General features: G+C 51.2%; 1 protein-coding gene across 1 annotated transcript; it reads right to left on the reverse strand.

Annotated features, from left to right (window-relative positions):
* LOC125513333 (uncharacterized) lies at positions 1–2,688 on the reverse strand. Its single transcript, XM_048678418.2, has one exon. It carries the CDS (start codon positions 2,624–2,626, stop codon positions 302–304), a length of 2,325 nt encoding a protein of 774 aa, XP_048534375.1. The 5' UTR covers positions 2,627–2,688; the 3' UTR covers positions 1–301.
* Positions 2,689–16,073: the final 13,385 nt, after the last annotated feature.

Here is a 16,073-nt window from a genome sequence, read left to right on the forward strand (position 1 = left end):
TAGATGAAGGTGCCACTCATTCTGTTATTGCAGGCTCGAAGATTACACATCCAAATTAATTTAATAAATCCGGGCAGAAAGAATACATAGGAGGGCCTCTTTTAACTCCATCCAATCTCTCTCTCTGTAGATCGTGGATCGAATACTCGCAACAAATTCAGAAGAAGGAAGAAGAAGAGATGAAAAAGAAATCCAAGGTGGAAAAAAATACTACGGGTGATGGCGGAGCGAGCGCGAGGTGAGGTATTATACTGGCGGCGATCGGCTGTTGGCGGCGGCTCCGGCGGTGGATCGGGAGGAATTAGTTGTACGGCTTCATTGGCGGCGGCGGCGACCCGTATGCCACGCCGTACACCGGCGGGAACGGCAGGTTCGCGCCGGCCGGCGTCGGGTGCCCGGTGCTGCCGCCCTGGGACGGCGGCGCGCAGTGCTCGGGCGTGGACGGCGTTGTTGCTCCCGACGACGGCGAGGACGGGGTGCCTGGGTGCGTCTCTGATGGAGGCGTGGTGGTGGCTGGTGTCCCCGGCGAGTGGGGAGGCAGCGCGTAGCCGGGGTACTCCGTGGGCGGCGACGGCGTCTGGTGGCTGCCGGAGGATGGTGGCGTCGAGCCGGAGGGCGTCGTGGGGCCGTACGAGCCCGGAGGCGGCGCGTACCGCCCGTCTGGCTTGTCGGCCGAGGTTGGGGGAGGCGGCGCGTGGCCTCCTACTGGCATCGGGGTGCCTGACGAAGGAGACGGGTACGACGGGGTCCCCGGCGTGCTCTGCGGCGGCAAGTGGGATGACGGGGTGCTGGAGCTGGACGGCGGCGTCGGGTACGATGGAGTGGTTGAGCCCTGCGGTGGTGATGGGGTGGTGGATCCCTGGGGCGGCGAGTGGTACGACGGGGTGCTGGAGCTCGACGGAGGCGTCGGGTACGACGGCGTGGTCGAGCCGGGTGGCGATGGCGTGGTGGATCCCTGGGGCGGCGAGTGGTACGACGGGGTGCTGGAGCTGGACGGCGGCGTCGGGTACGACGGGGTGCTGGAGCTGGACGGCGGCGTCGGGTACGACGGCGTGGTCGAGCCTGGTGGCGATGGCGTGGTGGATCCCTGGGGTGGCGAGTGGTATGACGGGGTGCTGGAGCTCGACGGTGGCGACGGGTAGGACGGGGTGGTGGATCCCTGATGCGGCGAGGGGTATGCCGGCGTGCCGGAGCCCTTGGGAGGCGAGTGGGACGACGGAGTGGTCGTGCTTGACGGCGGCGACGGGTAGGACGGGCTGGAAGGCTTGCCACCACCGGGCGTGGTGGGAGTGGCAGGAGTGTACGCCGGGAACTGGCATTGCGCCTTGCTGCAGTCGAACGGGTGGGAGGCCGCGGCGGCGCACTGCGCCGCCGGCCGCTGCGCGGGCGCGCCGGGGATGCAGTTCCACGCGCCGTCGGCGGTGGCCTGCGCGCAGCCGGGGCGCGAGGTGATGAAGTTGTCGGTGTAGGTGAAGTTCTTGAGCCCGGCGAGGCCGCAGACGGCGGCCGGCACGGCGCCCTCGAAGAGGTTCCCGGCGACGTCGAGCTCCTCGACGGCCGCCATCCCGCCGACGGCCGCGGGGAGGGCCCCCTGGAGCCGGTTGCCGCTGACATCAAACACCGTCACCTTCTTCAGCAGCCCCACCTGCGGCGGGACGCAGCCGGTGAGCATGTCGTCGATGAGCACGATCTCGTTGAGCGTGTCCGCCATCCTGCCGATGGAGGGCGGGATGCACCCGCCGAGCCGATTGTGCGCGAGCACGACGACGGAGGCCGGCGAGTTGCCGAGGTTGGCGGGGATGGGGTTGCGCAGGCGGTTGGAGTTGAGGAAGATGGCGTCGAGCGGGCGGTCGAAGAGCGCCGGCGGGATGGAGCCCTCGAAGTCATTGAAGCGGAGGTCGAGGTACCTGAGGGACGGCAGCGCGAGCACCACCTCCGGGAAGGCGCCGACGAAGCGGTTGTTGCTGAGGTCGAGCTCGTGGAGCAGGCGCAAGCGGCGGAAGGTGTCGGGCACGACGCCGCAGAAGCGGTTGGAGTTGAGGTGCAGCAGCGCCAGGTCCGGGAGCCCCAGCGGGAGGGAGGCGGGGATGTAGCCGGCGATGTCGGCGTGGTTGAGGTCGATCCCGGCGACGGTGAGTGGTGCGCCGTGGTAGGCGGCGGAGGGGGCGGGCGCGCAGTAGACGCCGTTGTAGCGGCAGACGTCGGGGCCCTGCCAGTTGGCGGTGAAGTTGGCCGGGTCGGAGAAGATGGCCGTCTGCTTCCAGGCCTGCAGCGCCGCGTAGGCCGCCCGCAGGCGCGGGTTCGGGAACGGCCAGCCCGCCGGCGCGTCGAAGCGGGTGGCCAGCGACGCCGCGTACTGCTCCGGCACGTTGCCCTCCTGCTGCGCCGCGGCGAACGCGCCGAGCAGCGCGAGCAGGAGCAGGAGCGCGAGCGGCGGCGGCATGCCGCGCCGGATCATGGCTGCGTTGAGCTGTGATCTGGGGAGAATGGAGAATGTGGCTGGATGCAAGCAAGAGCAAGGTGGAGGAGAGCGAGGGAGGAAGGAGGTGAGGGAGGTCGGGATCACGGAGGGAGAGATCAAGTGGGGGGAGGGGAGCGTGGTGATGAGGTGTGAGGGCAGTGGCATTCAGGGCGGGTCACATGGGGCGAGAGGGAGGGGTCACATGGGGGAGCTGCTACGAGCTAGGAGCATGTATGATGCTGCGACGAGGCGACGCGGCTCGTGGACGACGGCTGGCTGGCGCGGCGTCGGTCCGTCGGCGAGGAGGGCCGCGTTTCAGCGTGTGGGGCTCCGCGTTTCACTGCTACTGCTGGCACTCTCTTATTTTATCTCTTCTTCTTTTTTCTTTCTTTTGCATGGGGATGACGACGGGGATGCCATGACCATTCGCGTCCGCGTCTCCAGGGTGAATGATTCATGCGATGGCCAAGTTCGAATTTCATAATGCCAATGCCACCGATTTCTCGCCGGACGATTCGACCTGTGCTCATTTTGATTTTGAAGAACTTCACAGGAAACGTCTCGGGCCTACGCCGTGATCCGGGCATTTTACACGCGAGTTCTCCATGAGCCAGGTTGGCGCCAAGAATCGTCCCAACGAACGAATAAATTCCGGCGTTTCGAACGCCAGCCATTAATTTAGCCCAGTCACCACTCACCAGTGATCACACCACATGCGTTACTAGTACCAATTTGGCTCAACAAACCTACAGTGCTTCCACCTACAACACTCCACGGCCGGCCACCAACATGCAGCAGCGGCGGTACCACTTCAGCAAATCAAATGGCCAGCAATCGATCAACAATCATGCACGCGCCGAAGCACGTACGCTCTCCTCTCATATACTACATGCTCTGGCGACACCGGTCCTAGTCCTATACCAAAATTTGATTGATTGATTGCTGGCCACCTAAGCAACACATGCATGCAACTCTTAAAGCGCAGATCTCCCATGGAGCCTCTCCCCTCTCCCACCATCAACAAAAAGACTTGCATCATCAAAAAAAAAATTAAAAATTTATCAGCAAGTCCAGCCCAGCGAGCAGGCAGGCACCGACCACGCCGTTGGAGTCTTCTCACCTACCGTTCCAAACCAAACAGTCCTGGGGTACCGCCGGGGGCAACTAATTACGCAATGCAGCAGCAGCCAGCGGGAGGCGATTAGGTTAGGTTAGCGAGGGCCAGATCGAGGCTAGTAACGTGCTCGTCAGACTAGTATAATGCGCCCGCCACTAATCAACAGCGCCTCGTGATGCGCTCCGTGCCGATCGCCTCGTGGGCTCACGGCGCAGAGCTGCAAACATTTTTTTTACTGATGACCAGTTTGGTTCACTGGCTAGGACTTAGAGCTTCAAATGTTTGAATTAGTCCACTACTACGTACATGCACTCTCGTATGGGATGGCACACCCACGCGGATCGGATCGTTGCAGGCAGAGGTGTCAGTTGTTTACTGCAGTAAGTTACTAAACTGGTTGCTTCGTAGCCGTTTGATGAGGCGTTACTGTATTTATTTATCTTTGCGATTCAAACAAGAGCTACATTAACTTTTCTTTCTGAAGACAAGACTGTACTCCTATTATCAGTTCATGAAGCTCATCGGGTAATTTTTTTTTCAATTCAGCTCCATTGGGACCCGAGACCGATCGGGTATGTCAGATGGAAGCGTTCCTACTCCTCAATGAGGAGCCGCGTTGGTTTATATTGATATGAGACAGGAACAGCCCCTGTCGTGGCTTACAAGGCAATACCGATCGATCACGATTCGGTTGTTACAAGAGAGGAGGAGATAAGCTAGGGAGAGAGAGAGAGAGAGAGAATAGAGTTTGTTGAGATTACAATAGGTAGTTCTATCTCTATTTCTAACACCCTCCCTTAATCTCAACTATCCTATATTAAGATTTCTCTTGAACTCCTCAAATGGTTTAATTGACAATGCCTTGGTGAAGCCATCTGCTACCTGATCTTTGGAGGGAATAAATCTTATGTCCAACTTCTTTTCTGCAACCCTTTCTCTCACAAAATGAAAATCAACTTCAATGTGTTTAGTTCTTCCATGGAACACTGGGTTAGCAGAGAGATAGGTGGCTCCCAAATTATCACACCATAAACATGAAATGCGGTGTTGCTTAACACCCAACTCATTAAGTAATGATTCCACCCAAATGATCTCAGCAGTTGCATTGGCTAGTGACTTATATTCAGCCTCAGTACTTGATCTTGACACCGTAGCCTGTTTTCTGGCACTCCAAGAAATAAGGTTAGGACCAAAGAATATTGCAAATCCTCCAGTTGACCTCCTGTCATCACTGCATCCTGCCCAGTCAGTATCAGAGAAGGCACTAACAAGAGTGGAGCTGGAACGTTTAAACTGGAGTCCTAGGCTTACAGTGTATTTTATATACCGTATAATTCTTTTAACAGCTGTCCAGTGTACAGTAGTAGGTGCATGTAGATACTGACAAACCTTATTAACAACAAATGATATATCTGGTCTTGTCAGTGTTAAGTACTGTAAGGCACCCACAGCACTCCTGTACCTTGTGATCTCTTCTTCCTTTAGAGGCTCCCCTTCAAAGGCTGACAATTTTTCTGAAGAGGACAATGGTGTAGGTGAAGGCTTGCAATCCTTCATCTTCATGCGAGTCAGAAGCTCAATAGCATATTTCTCCTGATTCATTACTATGCCATCTGGAATCTTCTTCACCTCAATGCCCAGGAAGAAGTGTAGATCACCAAGATCTTTCAATGCAAACTCTGAACTTAAGTCATGAAGTAAAGCATTAGTAGCACTTGATGAAGAACTGGCAACTATAATATCATCAACATATATCAAAACAAATATGACTGTGGTTGCCTTATTGTAGATGAAGAGTGATGTGTCAGCCTTAGATGCAACAAATCCAAGGCACCTTAGCTGAGAGCTTAGCCTTGAATACCATGCTCTTGGTGCCTGTTTCAGGCCATAAAGAGCCTTATCAAGCTTACCCACATAGTGGGGTGTTTTCTTGTTTTCATACCCAGGTGGTTGTCGCATGTAAACCTCCTCTTCCAGAACACCATGCAAAAACGCGTTCTGTACGTCTAGCTGTCTCAAGCTCCACCCCCTGGAAACAACAATAGCTAACACAAGCCTAATGGTTGTAGCTTTAACAACGGGACTAAATGTGTCCTCATAATCCAGCCCATAACGCTGTTTAAAACCTTTCGCGACTAGACGTGCCTTGTACCTGTCAATCGAACCATCCGCCTTTTTCTTGATTCTATATACCCACTTACAGTCAATAACATTTTTACCTCGCTTCTCAGGTACAAGGCGCCACATTTTATTTTTCATGAGTGCAGAGTACTCTTCATCCATTGCATTTTTCCACCTTGGATCTCCAAGTGCATCTTCCAATCTAGTTGGCTCTCCTGCAACACATAACATGCCATAGCGTATAGTACCATCTGTTCTAATTTTTGGATTTTTTATACCTTTTTGAAGACGAGTTGTGACACGTGAGGCTGGCACCGGCTATAGCTGAGCAGATGACCGCGTCACAGAAGATCCAGATGATGCAGATTCTCTAGATCCACTTTGCGTAGCTGATCCGGACCCTGATTCTGTAGCCTCTGGTGTGTTCGCGCCAAACTCTGGTGCCGCAGCCCCGCGCGGCGTAGAAGATCCCGTAGGTGTCGCTGTCACCTGATCCGCACGCGTGGGCAGCCGCGATCCCGAGCCGATCGTCTCAGGCTGGAGACCGGTCATGGTGGGCCACCCGCACGTGGGTCGCTAAGCCGGCCCACTGCCTGGCGACGTGGCGTGCTGGCCCTCGCCTCTGGTGGGCGCGCGATCCAGGGTTGATCGCGACGCGCGATCCAAGGGCGCCTGACGCTGCGGTGTCGCAGGTTGCTCCGGATCAACCTCGTAGTCTGCGCCTGCCTCTTCTTCCTCCAACACATGAAATATGGGGCCATTTTGTGCCAAATATTGATCATTTTGAGCACCATTTTCTCCTGCATTTTCTCCAGGACCTTGCACAGGAATAGATGCACCACTAGGACTGGTTGAAGTGTCATATTGGTCAGTACAATCGTCGCCCCCTTGCTCAAAGTTCCGAAGGTTTGGGGGAAGAAGCAAGATTTCTTTCTTAAGAATGGCTCCGGCGTTAGGATGAAGAGATGCAAAAGGGAAAATGGACTCATCAAAAACAACATCACGAGATATATAAACTCTGCCAGTAGAGACATCTAGGCATTTTACTCCTTTGTGAATGGGACTGTACCCCAAGAAAACACACCGTTTGGAACGAAAGGCAAGCTTGCGCGAGTTGTATGGCCGTAGGTTAGGCCAGCATGCACAACCAAAGACACGCAAAGACTTGTAATCTGGACTAGTGCCAAAAAGGCGTGTGATAGGGGTCTCAAATTTAATGACTTTGCTAGGGAGTAAGTTGATGAGATATGTGGCAGTTAAGAATAATTCATCCCAGAATTTTAGTGGCATAGATGCATTTGCGAGTAGAGCTAGGCCTACTTCAACGACATGACGATGTTTTCTTTCTGCAGAACCATTCTGCTGGTGCGCATGAGGACATGCAACATGATGAGAAATACCAAGTTGCTGGAAGAAGGAATTCAGTTTCCTGTATTCACCTCCCCAGTCGGTTTGCATGGCAATGATCTTAGTGTCTAGTTTTCTTTCAACAAGATTTTTAAAGTTTGTGAAAACTTGAAACACTTTAGACCATTTCTTAAGAAGATAGATCCATGTAAACTTGCTATAATCATCAATAAAGCTTACATAGTATGAGTATCTACCGACCGAAGTAGGAGCTGCCCCCCCCAAACATCTGAGAATACTAGTTGTAAGGGTGCAGTAGATATGCTAGTAGATACAGGGTATGGGAGTTGATGGCTTTTAGCCTGTTGACACGGATCACAAACCGACTCACTAATCTCATGAGAGAAGAGAAGTTTATTCTTACTAAGAACAAATTTAACAATGACTGATGAAGGATGACCTAATCTACTATGCCACTTGGATGATGAAGGCTTGACAGCGACAAGCGCTTGTTTATTCGATGATGATGACGAAGATATAAGTGGGTAGAGACCTCCCACGCACTTGCCTCTAAGCAGGATTCTCCTCGTGTCCAAATCCTTTACCAAAAAGAAATAAGGATAAAATTCAATAAGGACACGATTATCTAAAGTAAAACGATGAACAGAGAGAAGATTTTGTGAGGCTTCAGGGACATGAAGAACTTTGTTTAGATGCAAGGTTTTTTTAGGGGTTTTGATGATTGAATGACCAATGTGAGCAACTTTCATACCAGAACAGCTCGCGGTGTGCACTTGATCATGTCCATGGTACTTGTCCTTGAACGTCAATTTGTCCAGCTCGCCGGTGATGTGATGTGAAGCACCGGTATCTGCATACCAGTTCGTGTCGACGCCATAGGAGCTGGTCACCATGTTTGCATTCTTCTCCTCGGGTTCATCTTCATCATACCTATGCCAGCAATCACGAGCACCTCCTGGGTGATGTTTGTAGCAGATTTGACACTCTGGATAGTCATGTTCCTGCTGCTGCCGTTGTTGTTGTGGGCGACCGCGGCCACCTCTGCCGCCGCCGTGGCCACCAGACGGAGTCGGGGAAGGACGCCTGCCTCGGCCGCGCCCCCTGCTGCTGCTGCGCCCGCGGCCCCTGCTGTAGCCGCGCCCACGCCCCATGTAGGCCAAGTTTGCAGAGGTTTTGAAACCCCCATCAGGGCCATCGCCGATCATCTCGACTCGCTGATCGAACGCCGCGATCTGAGCAAATAGATCATCAACTGTGATCTGATTCTTGATTGCGCCAATAGCTGCCACAACAGGATCATAGTCTCTGTCAAGGCCGGCGAGGACATAATCCACCATCTCTGGATCCGAGACGGGGCGTCCTGCCGCTGCGAGCTCGTCCCCCAGATTCTTCATCTTGGAGATGTAGGCGCTGATGGACATGGAACCCTTCTTCGTGTTGGTGATTGCAATCCGCAAATTGGTGATGCGAGATTGGGACCGCGATGAGAACAAGGTGGTGATGGCAGTCCAGAGATCAAAGGTTGTCTCCTTGCTCGCAACTTGGGCGAGGATCTGTTGGGGAACGTTGCAGAAAACAAACAAAATTCCTACGTTTCACCAAGATCAATCTATGGAGTCAACTAGCAACGAGAGGAGAGTGCATCTACATACCCTTGTAGATCGCGAGCGGAAGCGTTCAAGAGAACGGGGATGATGGAGTCGTACTCGCCGTGATCCAAATCACCGATGACCAAGTGCCAAACGGACGGCAGCTCCGCGTTCAACACACGTACGGAGCGGATGACGTCTCCTCCTTCTTGATCCAGCAAGGGGGAAGGAGAGGTTGATGAAGATCCAGCAGCACGACGGCGTGGTGGTGGATGCAGCAGCGATCGCAGCAGGGCTTCGCCGAGCTTCTGCGAGAGGGAGAGGTGTAGCAGGGGAGAGGGAGGCGCCAAGGCTTGAGGTGCGGCTGCCCTCCCTCCCCCCCTTTATATAGGCCCCCTAGGGGGGTGCGCCGGTCCTAGGAGATGGGATCTCCTAGGGGGGGCGGCGGCCAAGGGGGTGGAGTACCCCCCAAGGCAAGTGGAGGCGCCCCCTCCCCTAGGGTTCCCAACCCTAGGCGCATGGGGGGCCCAAGGGGGGGCGCACCAGCCCACTATGGGCTGGTTCCCCTCCCCACTTCAGCCCATGGGGCCCTCCGGGATGGGTGGCCCCACCCGGTGGACCCCCAGGACCCATCCGGTGGTCCCGGTACAATACCGGTGACCCCGAAACTTTCCCGATGGCCGAAACTACACTTCCTATATATAATTCTTCACCTCCGGACAATTTCGGAACTCCTCGTGACGTCCAGGATCTCATGCGGGACTCCGAACAACTTTCGGATTACTGCATACTCATATCTATACAACCCTAGCGTCACCGAACCTTAAGTGTGTAGACCCTACGGGTTCGGGAGACAAGCAGACATGACCAACAGCGGGATCTGGATACCCATGTTGGCTCCCACATGCTCCTCGATGATCTCATCGGATGAACCACGATGTCGGGGACCTAATCAATCCCGTACTCAATTCCCTTTGTCAATCGGTACGTTACTTGCCCGAGACTCGATCGTCGGTATCCCAATACCTTGTTCAGTCTCGTTACCGGCAAGTCACTTTACTCGTACCGTAATGCATGATCCCGTGATCAACCACTTGATCACATTGAGCTCATTATGATGATGCATTACCGAGTGGGCCCAGAGATACCTCTCCGTCATACAGAGTGACAAATCCCAGTCTCGATTCGTGCCAACCCAACAGACACTTTCGGAGATACCTGTAATGTACCTTTATAGTCAGCCAGTTAGGTTGTGACGTTTGGCACACCCAAGGCACTCCTACGGTATCCGGGAGTTGCACAATCTCATGGTCTAAGGAAATGATACTTGACATCGATCCAGAAAAGCTACAGCAAACGAACTACATGATCTTTGTGCTATGCTTAGGTTTGGGTCTTGTCCATCACATCATTCTCCTAATGATGTGATCCCGTTATCAATGACATCCCCATGTCCATAGCCAGGAAACCATGACTATCTGTTGATCAACGAGCTAGTCAACTAGAGGCTCACTAGGGACACATTGTGGTCTATGTATTCACACATGTATTACGATTTCCGGATAATAGAATTATAGCATGAATAATAGACAATTATCATGAACAAGGAAATATAATAATCATTTTATTATTGCCTCTAGGGCATATTTCCAACAGTCTCCCACTTGCACTAGAGTCAATCATCTAGTTACATTGTGATGAATCGAACACCCATGGAATTCTGGTGTTGATCATGTTTTGCTCTAGGGAGAGGTTTAGTCAACGGATCTGCTACATTCAGGTCCGTATGTACTTTACAAATCTCTATGTCTCCATTTTGAACACTTTCACGAATGGAGTTGAAGCGATGCTTGATATGCCTGGTCTTCCTGTGAAACCTGGGCTCCTTGGCAAGGGCAATAGCTCCAGTGTTGTCACAGAGGAGAGTCATCGGGCCCGACGCATTGGGTATGACTCCTAGGTCGGTAATGAACTCCTTCACCCAGACTACTTCGTGTGCTGCCTCCGAGGCTGCCATGTACTCCGCTTCACATGTAGATCCCGCCACAACGCTTTGCTTGCAACTGCACCAGCTTACTGCCCCACCATTCAAAATATACACGTATCCGGTTTGTGACTTAGAGTCATCCAGATCTGTGTCGAAGCTAGCATCGACGTAACCCTTTACGACGAGCTCTTCATCACCTCCATAAATGAGAAACATTTCCTTAGTCCTTTTCAGGTACTTCAGGATATTTTTGACCGCTGTCCAGTGTTCCATGTCGGGATTACTTTGGTACCTTCCTACCAAACTCACAGCAAGGTTTACATCAGGTCTGGTACACAGCATAGCATACATGATAGACCCTATGGCTGAGGCATAGGGGACGACACTCATCTTTTCTCTATCTTCTGCCGTGGTCGGGCATTGAGCCAAGCTCAATCTCGTACCTTGCAATACAGGCAAGAACCCCTTCTTTGACTGATCCATTTTGAACTTCTTCAAAATCTTGTCAAGGTACGTACTCTATGAAAGACCAATGAGGCGTCTCGATCTATCTCTATAGATCTTGATGCCTAATATATAAGCAGCTTCTCCAAGGTCCTTCATTGAAAAACACTTGTTCAAATAGGCCTTTATGCTTTCCAAGAATTCTATATCATTTCCCATCAACAGTATGTCATCCACATACAATATGAGAAATGCTACAGAGCTCTCACTCACTTTCTTGTAAATGCAGGCTTCTCCATAAGTCTGCATAAACCCAAACGCTTTGATCATCTCATCAAAGCGAATATTCCAACTCCGAGATGCTTGCACCAGCCCATAAATCGAGCGTTGGAGCTTGCACACCTTGTCAGCATTCTTAAGATCGACAAAACCTTCCGGCTGCATCATATACAATTCTTCCTTAAGGAAACCATTAAGGAATGTCGTTTTGACATCCATTTGCCATATCTCATAATCATAGAATGCGGCAATTGCTAACATGATTCGGACGGATTTCAGCTTCGCTACGGGTGAGAAAGTCTCATCGTAGTCAACCCCTTGAACTTGTCGATAACCCTTGGCGACAAGCCAAGCTTTATAGATGGTCACATTACCATCCGCGTCTGTCTTCTTCTTAAAGATCCATTTATTTTCTATGGCTCGCCGATCAACGGGCAAGTCAGTCAAAGTCCATACTTCGTTTCATACATGGATCCTATCTCGGATTTCATGGCTTCCAGCCATTTGTCGGAATCCGGGCCCGCCATCGCTTCTTCATAGTTTGAAGGTTCACCGTTGTCTAACAACATGATTTCCAAGACAGGGTTGCCGTACCACTCTGGTGCGGAACGTGTCCTTGTGGACCTACGAAGTTCAGTAGCAACTTGATCTGAAGTTTCATGATCATCATCATCAACTTCCTCTCTAGTCGGTGCAGGCACCTCAGGAACATTTTCTTGAGCTGCGCCACTTACCGGTTCAAGAGGTAATACTTCATCAAGTTCTACCTTCCTCCCACTTATTTCTTTCGAGAGAAACTCCTTCTCTAGAAAGGACCCATTCTTGGCAACAAAGATCTTGCCTTCGGATCTGAGGTAGATGTTGGGGAACGTTGCAGAAAACAAAAATTTTCCTACGGTTTCACCAAGATCCATCTAGGAGTTCATCTAGCAACGAGTGATCGGATGCATCTACGTACCTTGTAGATCGCGAGCGGAAGCGTTCAAAGAACGGGGATGATGTAGTCGAACACGACGTGATTCAAATCACCGATGATCAAGCACCGAACGGACGGTGCCTCCGCGTTCAACACACGTACGGAACGGATGACGTCTCCTCCTTTCTTGATCCAGCAAGGGGGGAAGAGAGGTTGATGAAGATCCAGCAGCACGACGGCGTGGTGGTGGATGCAGGGCGTCACAGTAGCAGGGCTTCGCCTATACTACGAGAGAGAGACGTAACGGGAAGAGAGGGAAGCACCAAAGGCTGAGGTATGAAGTCCTCCCTCTCCTCAACTATATATAGGAGGGCCAAGGGGGGGGGGGTGGTGCGCAGCCTAGGAGATCTGATCTCCTAGGTGCGGCGGCCAGGGGAGGGTTTCCCTCCCCCCCAAGGCACCTCGGGGTGCCTTCCACCACTTGGACTCCTCCTTGGTGGAAACCCTAGGCGCATGGGCCTAGTAGGGCTGGTGCCTTTGGCCCATGTAGGCCAAGGCGCACCCCCTACAGCCCATGTGGCCCCCCGGGACAGGTGGCCCCACCCGGTGGGCCCACGGGACCCCTCCGGTGGTCCCGGTACAATACCGATAACCCCGAAACTTGTCCCGATGCCCGAAATAGCACTTCCTATATATAATTCTTTACCTCCGGACCATTCCGGAACTCCTCGTGACGTCCGGGATCTCATCCGGGACTCCTAACAACATTCGGGTTACTGCATACACATATCTTCATAACCCTAGCGTCACCGAACCTTAAGTGTGTAGACCCTACGGGTTCGGGAGACAAGCAGACATGACCGAGACGACTCTCCGGTCAATAACCAACAGCGGGATCTGGATACCCATGATGGCTCCCACATGCTCCACGATGATCTCATCGGATGAACCACGATGTCGAGGATTAATCAACCCCGTATACAATTCCCTTTGTCAATCGGTATGTTACTTGCCCGAGACTCGATCGTCGGTATCCCAATACCTTGTTCAATCTTGTTACCGGCAAGTCACTTTACTCGTGCCGTAATGCATGATCCCGTGATCAACCACTTGGTCACCTTGAGCTCATAATGATGATGCATTACCGAGTGGGCCCAGTGATACCTCTCCGTTATATGGAGTGACAAATCCCAGTCTCGATCCATGTCAACCCAACAGACACTTTCGGAGATACCCGTAGTGCACCTTTATAGTCACCCAGTTACGTTGTGACGTTTGATACACCCAAAGCACTCTTACAGTATCCGGGAGTTACACGATCTCATGGTCAAAGGAAAAGATACTTGACATTGGAAAAGCTCTAGCAAACGAACTACACGATCTTGTGCTATGCTTAGGATTAGGTCTTGTCCATCACATCATTCTCCTAATGATGTGATCCCGTTATCAATGACATCCAATGTCCATAGCCAGGAAACCATGACTATCTGTTGATCAACGAGCTAGTCAACTAGAGGCTTACTAGGGACATATTATGGTCTATGTATTCACACGTGTATTTACGATTTCCGGATAATACAGTTATAGCATGAATAAAGACAATTATCATGAACAAAGAAATATAATAATAATGCTTTATTATTGCCTCTAGGGCATATTTCCAACAGTAGAAGGTATACCCAACAGTTTCTTTAGGGTATCCTATGAAGACGCATTTTTCCGACTTGGGTTCGAGCTTTTCAGGTTGAAGTTTCTTGTCATAAGCATCGCATCCCCAAACTTTTAGAAACGACAGCTTAGGTTTCTTCTCAAACCATAATTCATACGGTGTCGTCTCAACGGATTTCTACGGAGCCCTATTTAAAGTGAATGCGGCAGTCTCTAAAGCATAGCCCCAAAATGATAGCGGTAAATCGGTAAGAGACATCATAGATCGCACCATATCTAATAGAGTGCGATTACGACGTTCGGACACACCATTACGCTGAGGTGTTCCAGGTGGCGTGAGTTGTGAAACTATTCCACATTTTCTTAAGTGTGTGCCAAATTCGTGACTCAAGTATTCTCCCCCACGATCTGATCGCAAGAACTTGATTTTCCTGTCACGTTGATTCTCAACCTCACTCTGAAATTCCTTGAACTTTTCAAAGGTCTCAGACTTGTATTTCATTAAGTAGACATACCCATATCTACTCAAGTCATCAGTGAGGGTGAGAACATAACGATAGCCACCGTGAGCCTCAACACTCATTGGACCGTACACATCAGTATGTATGATTTCCAATAAGTTGGTTGCTCGCTTCATTGTTCCTGAGAACGGAGTCTTGGTCATTTTACCCATGAGGCATGGTTCGCACGTGTCAAATGATTCGTAATCAAGAGACTCTAAAAGTCCATTTGCATGGAGCTTCTTCATGCGTTTGACACCTATGTGACCAAGGCGGCAGTGCCACAAGTATGTGGGACTATCATTATCAACCTTACATTTTTTGGTATTCACACTATGAATATATGTAGCATTACGCTCGAGATTCATTAAGAATAAACCATTAACCATCGGAGCATGACCATAAAACATATCTCTCATATAAATAGAACAACCATTATTCTCGGATTTAAATGAGTAGCCATCTCGTATTAAACGAGATCCTGATACAATGTTCATACTCAAAGCTGGCACTAAATAACAATTATTGAGGTTTAAAACTAATCCCGTAGGTAAATGTAGAGGTTGCGTGCCGACGGCGATCACATCGACCTTGGAACCATTCCCGACGCGCATCGTCACCTCGTCCTTCGCCAGTCTCCGCTTATTCCGCAGCTCCTGCTTTGAGTTACAAATGTGAGCAAGCGCACCGGTATCAAATACCCAGGAGCTACTACGAGTACTGGTAAGGTACACATCAATTACATGTATATTACATATACCTTTTGTGATGCTGGCCTTCTTGTCCGCTAAGTATTTGGGGCAGTTCCGCTTCCAGTGACCACTTCCCTTGCAATAAAAGCACTCAGTCTCGGGCTTGGGTCCATGCTTTGGCTTCTTCTCGGCAGCTTGCTTACTGGGCGCGGCAACTCCCTTGCCGTCTTTCTTGAAGTTCTTCTTACCCTTGCCTTTCTTGAACTAGTGGTTTTATTCACCATCAACACTTGATGTTCCTTTTTGACTTCTACCTCTGCTGATTTCAGCATTGCAAATACTTCAGGAATGGTCTTTTCCATCCCCTGCATATTGAAGTTCATCACAAAGCTCTTGTAGCTTGGTGGAAGCGACTGAAGGATTCTGTCAATGACCGCGTCATCCGGGAGATTAACTCCCAGCTGAGTCAAGCGGTTATGCAACCCAGACATTTTGAGTATGTGCTCACTGACAGAACTATTTTCCTCCATCTTACACCTGAAGAACTTGTCGGAGACTTCATATCTCTCGACCCGGGCATGAGCTTGGAAAACCATTTTCAGCTCTTCGAACATCTCATATGCTCCGTGTCGCTCAAAACGCTTTTGGAGCCCCGGTTCTAAGCTGTAAAGCATGCCGCACTGAACCAGGGAGTAATCATCAGCACGTGTCTGCCAAGCGTTCATAACGTCTTGGTTCTGTGGGACGGGTGCGTCACCTAGCGGTGCTTCTAGGACATAATCTTTCTTGGCAGCTATGAGGATGATCCTCAGGTTCCGGACCCAGTCGGTATAGTTGCCGCCATCGTCTTTCAGCTTGGTTTTCTCTAGGAACGCGTTGAAGTTGAGGACAACGTTGGCCATTTGATCTACAAGACATATTGTAAAGATTT

Source organism: Triticum urartu, chromosome 6A (assembly GCF_056163025.1).
Source record: "Triticum urartu cultivar PI428250 chromosome 6A, HENAU_Tu73, whole genome shotgun sequence".
Lineage (NCBI taxonomy): Eukaryota > Viridiplantae > Streptophyta > Magnoliopsida > Poales > Poaceae > Triticum > Triticum urartu.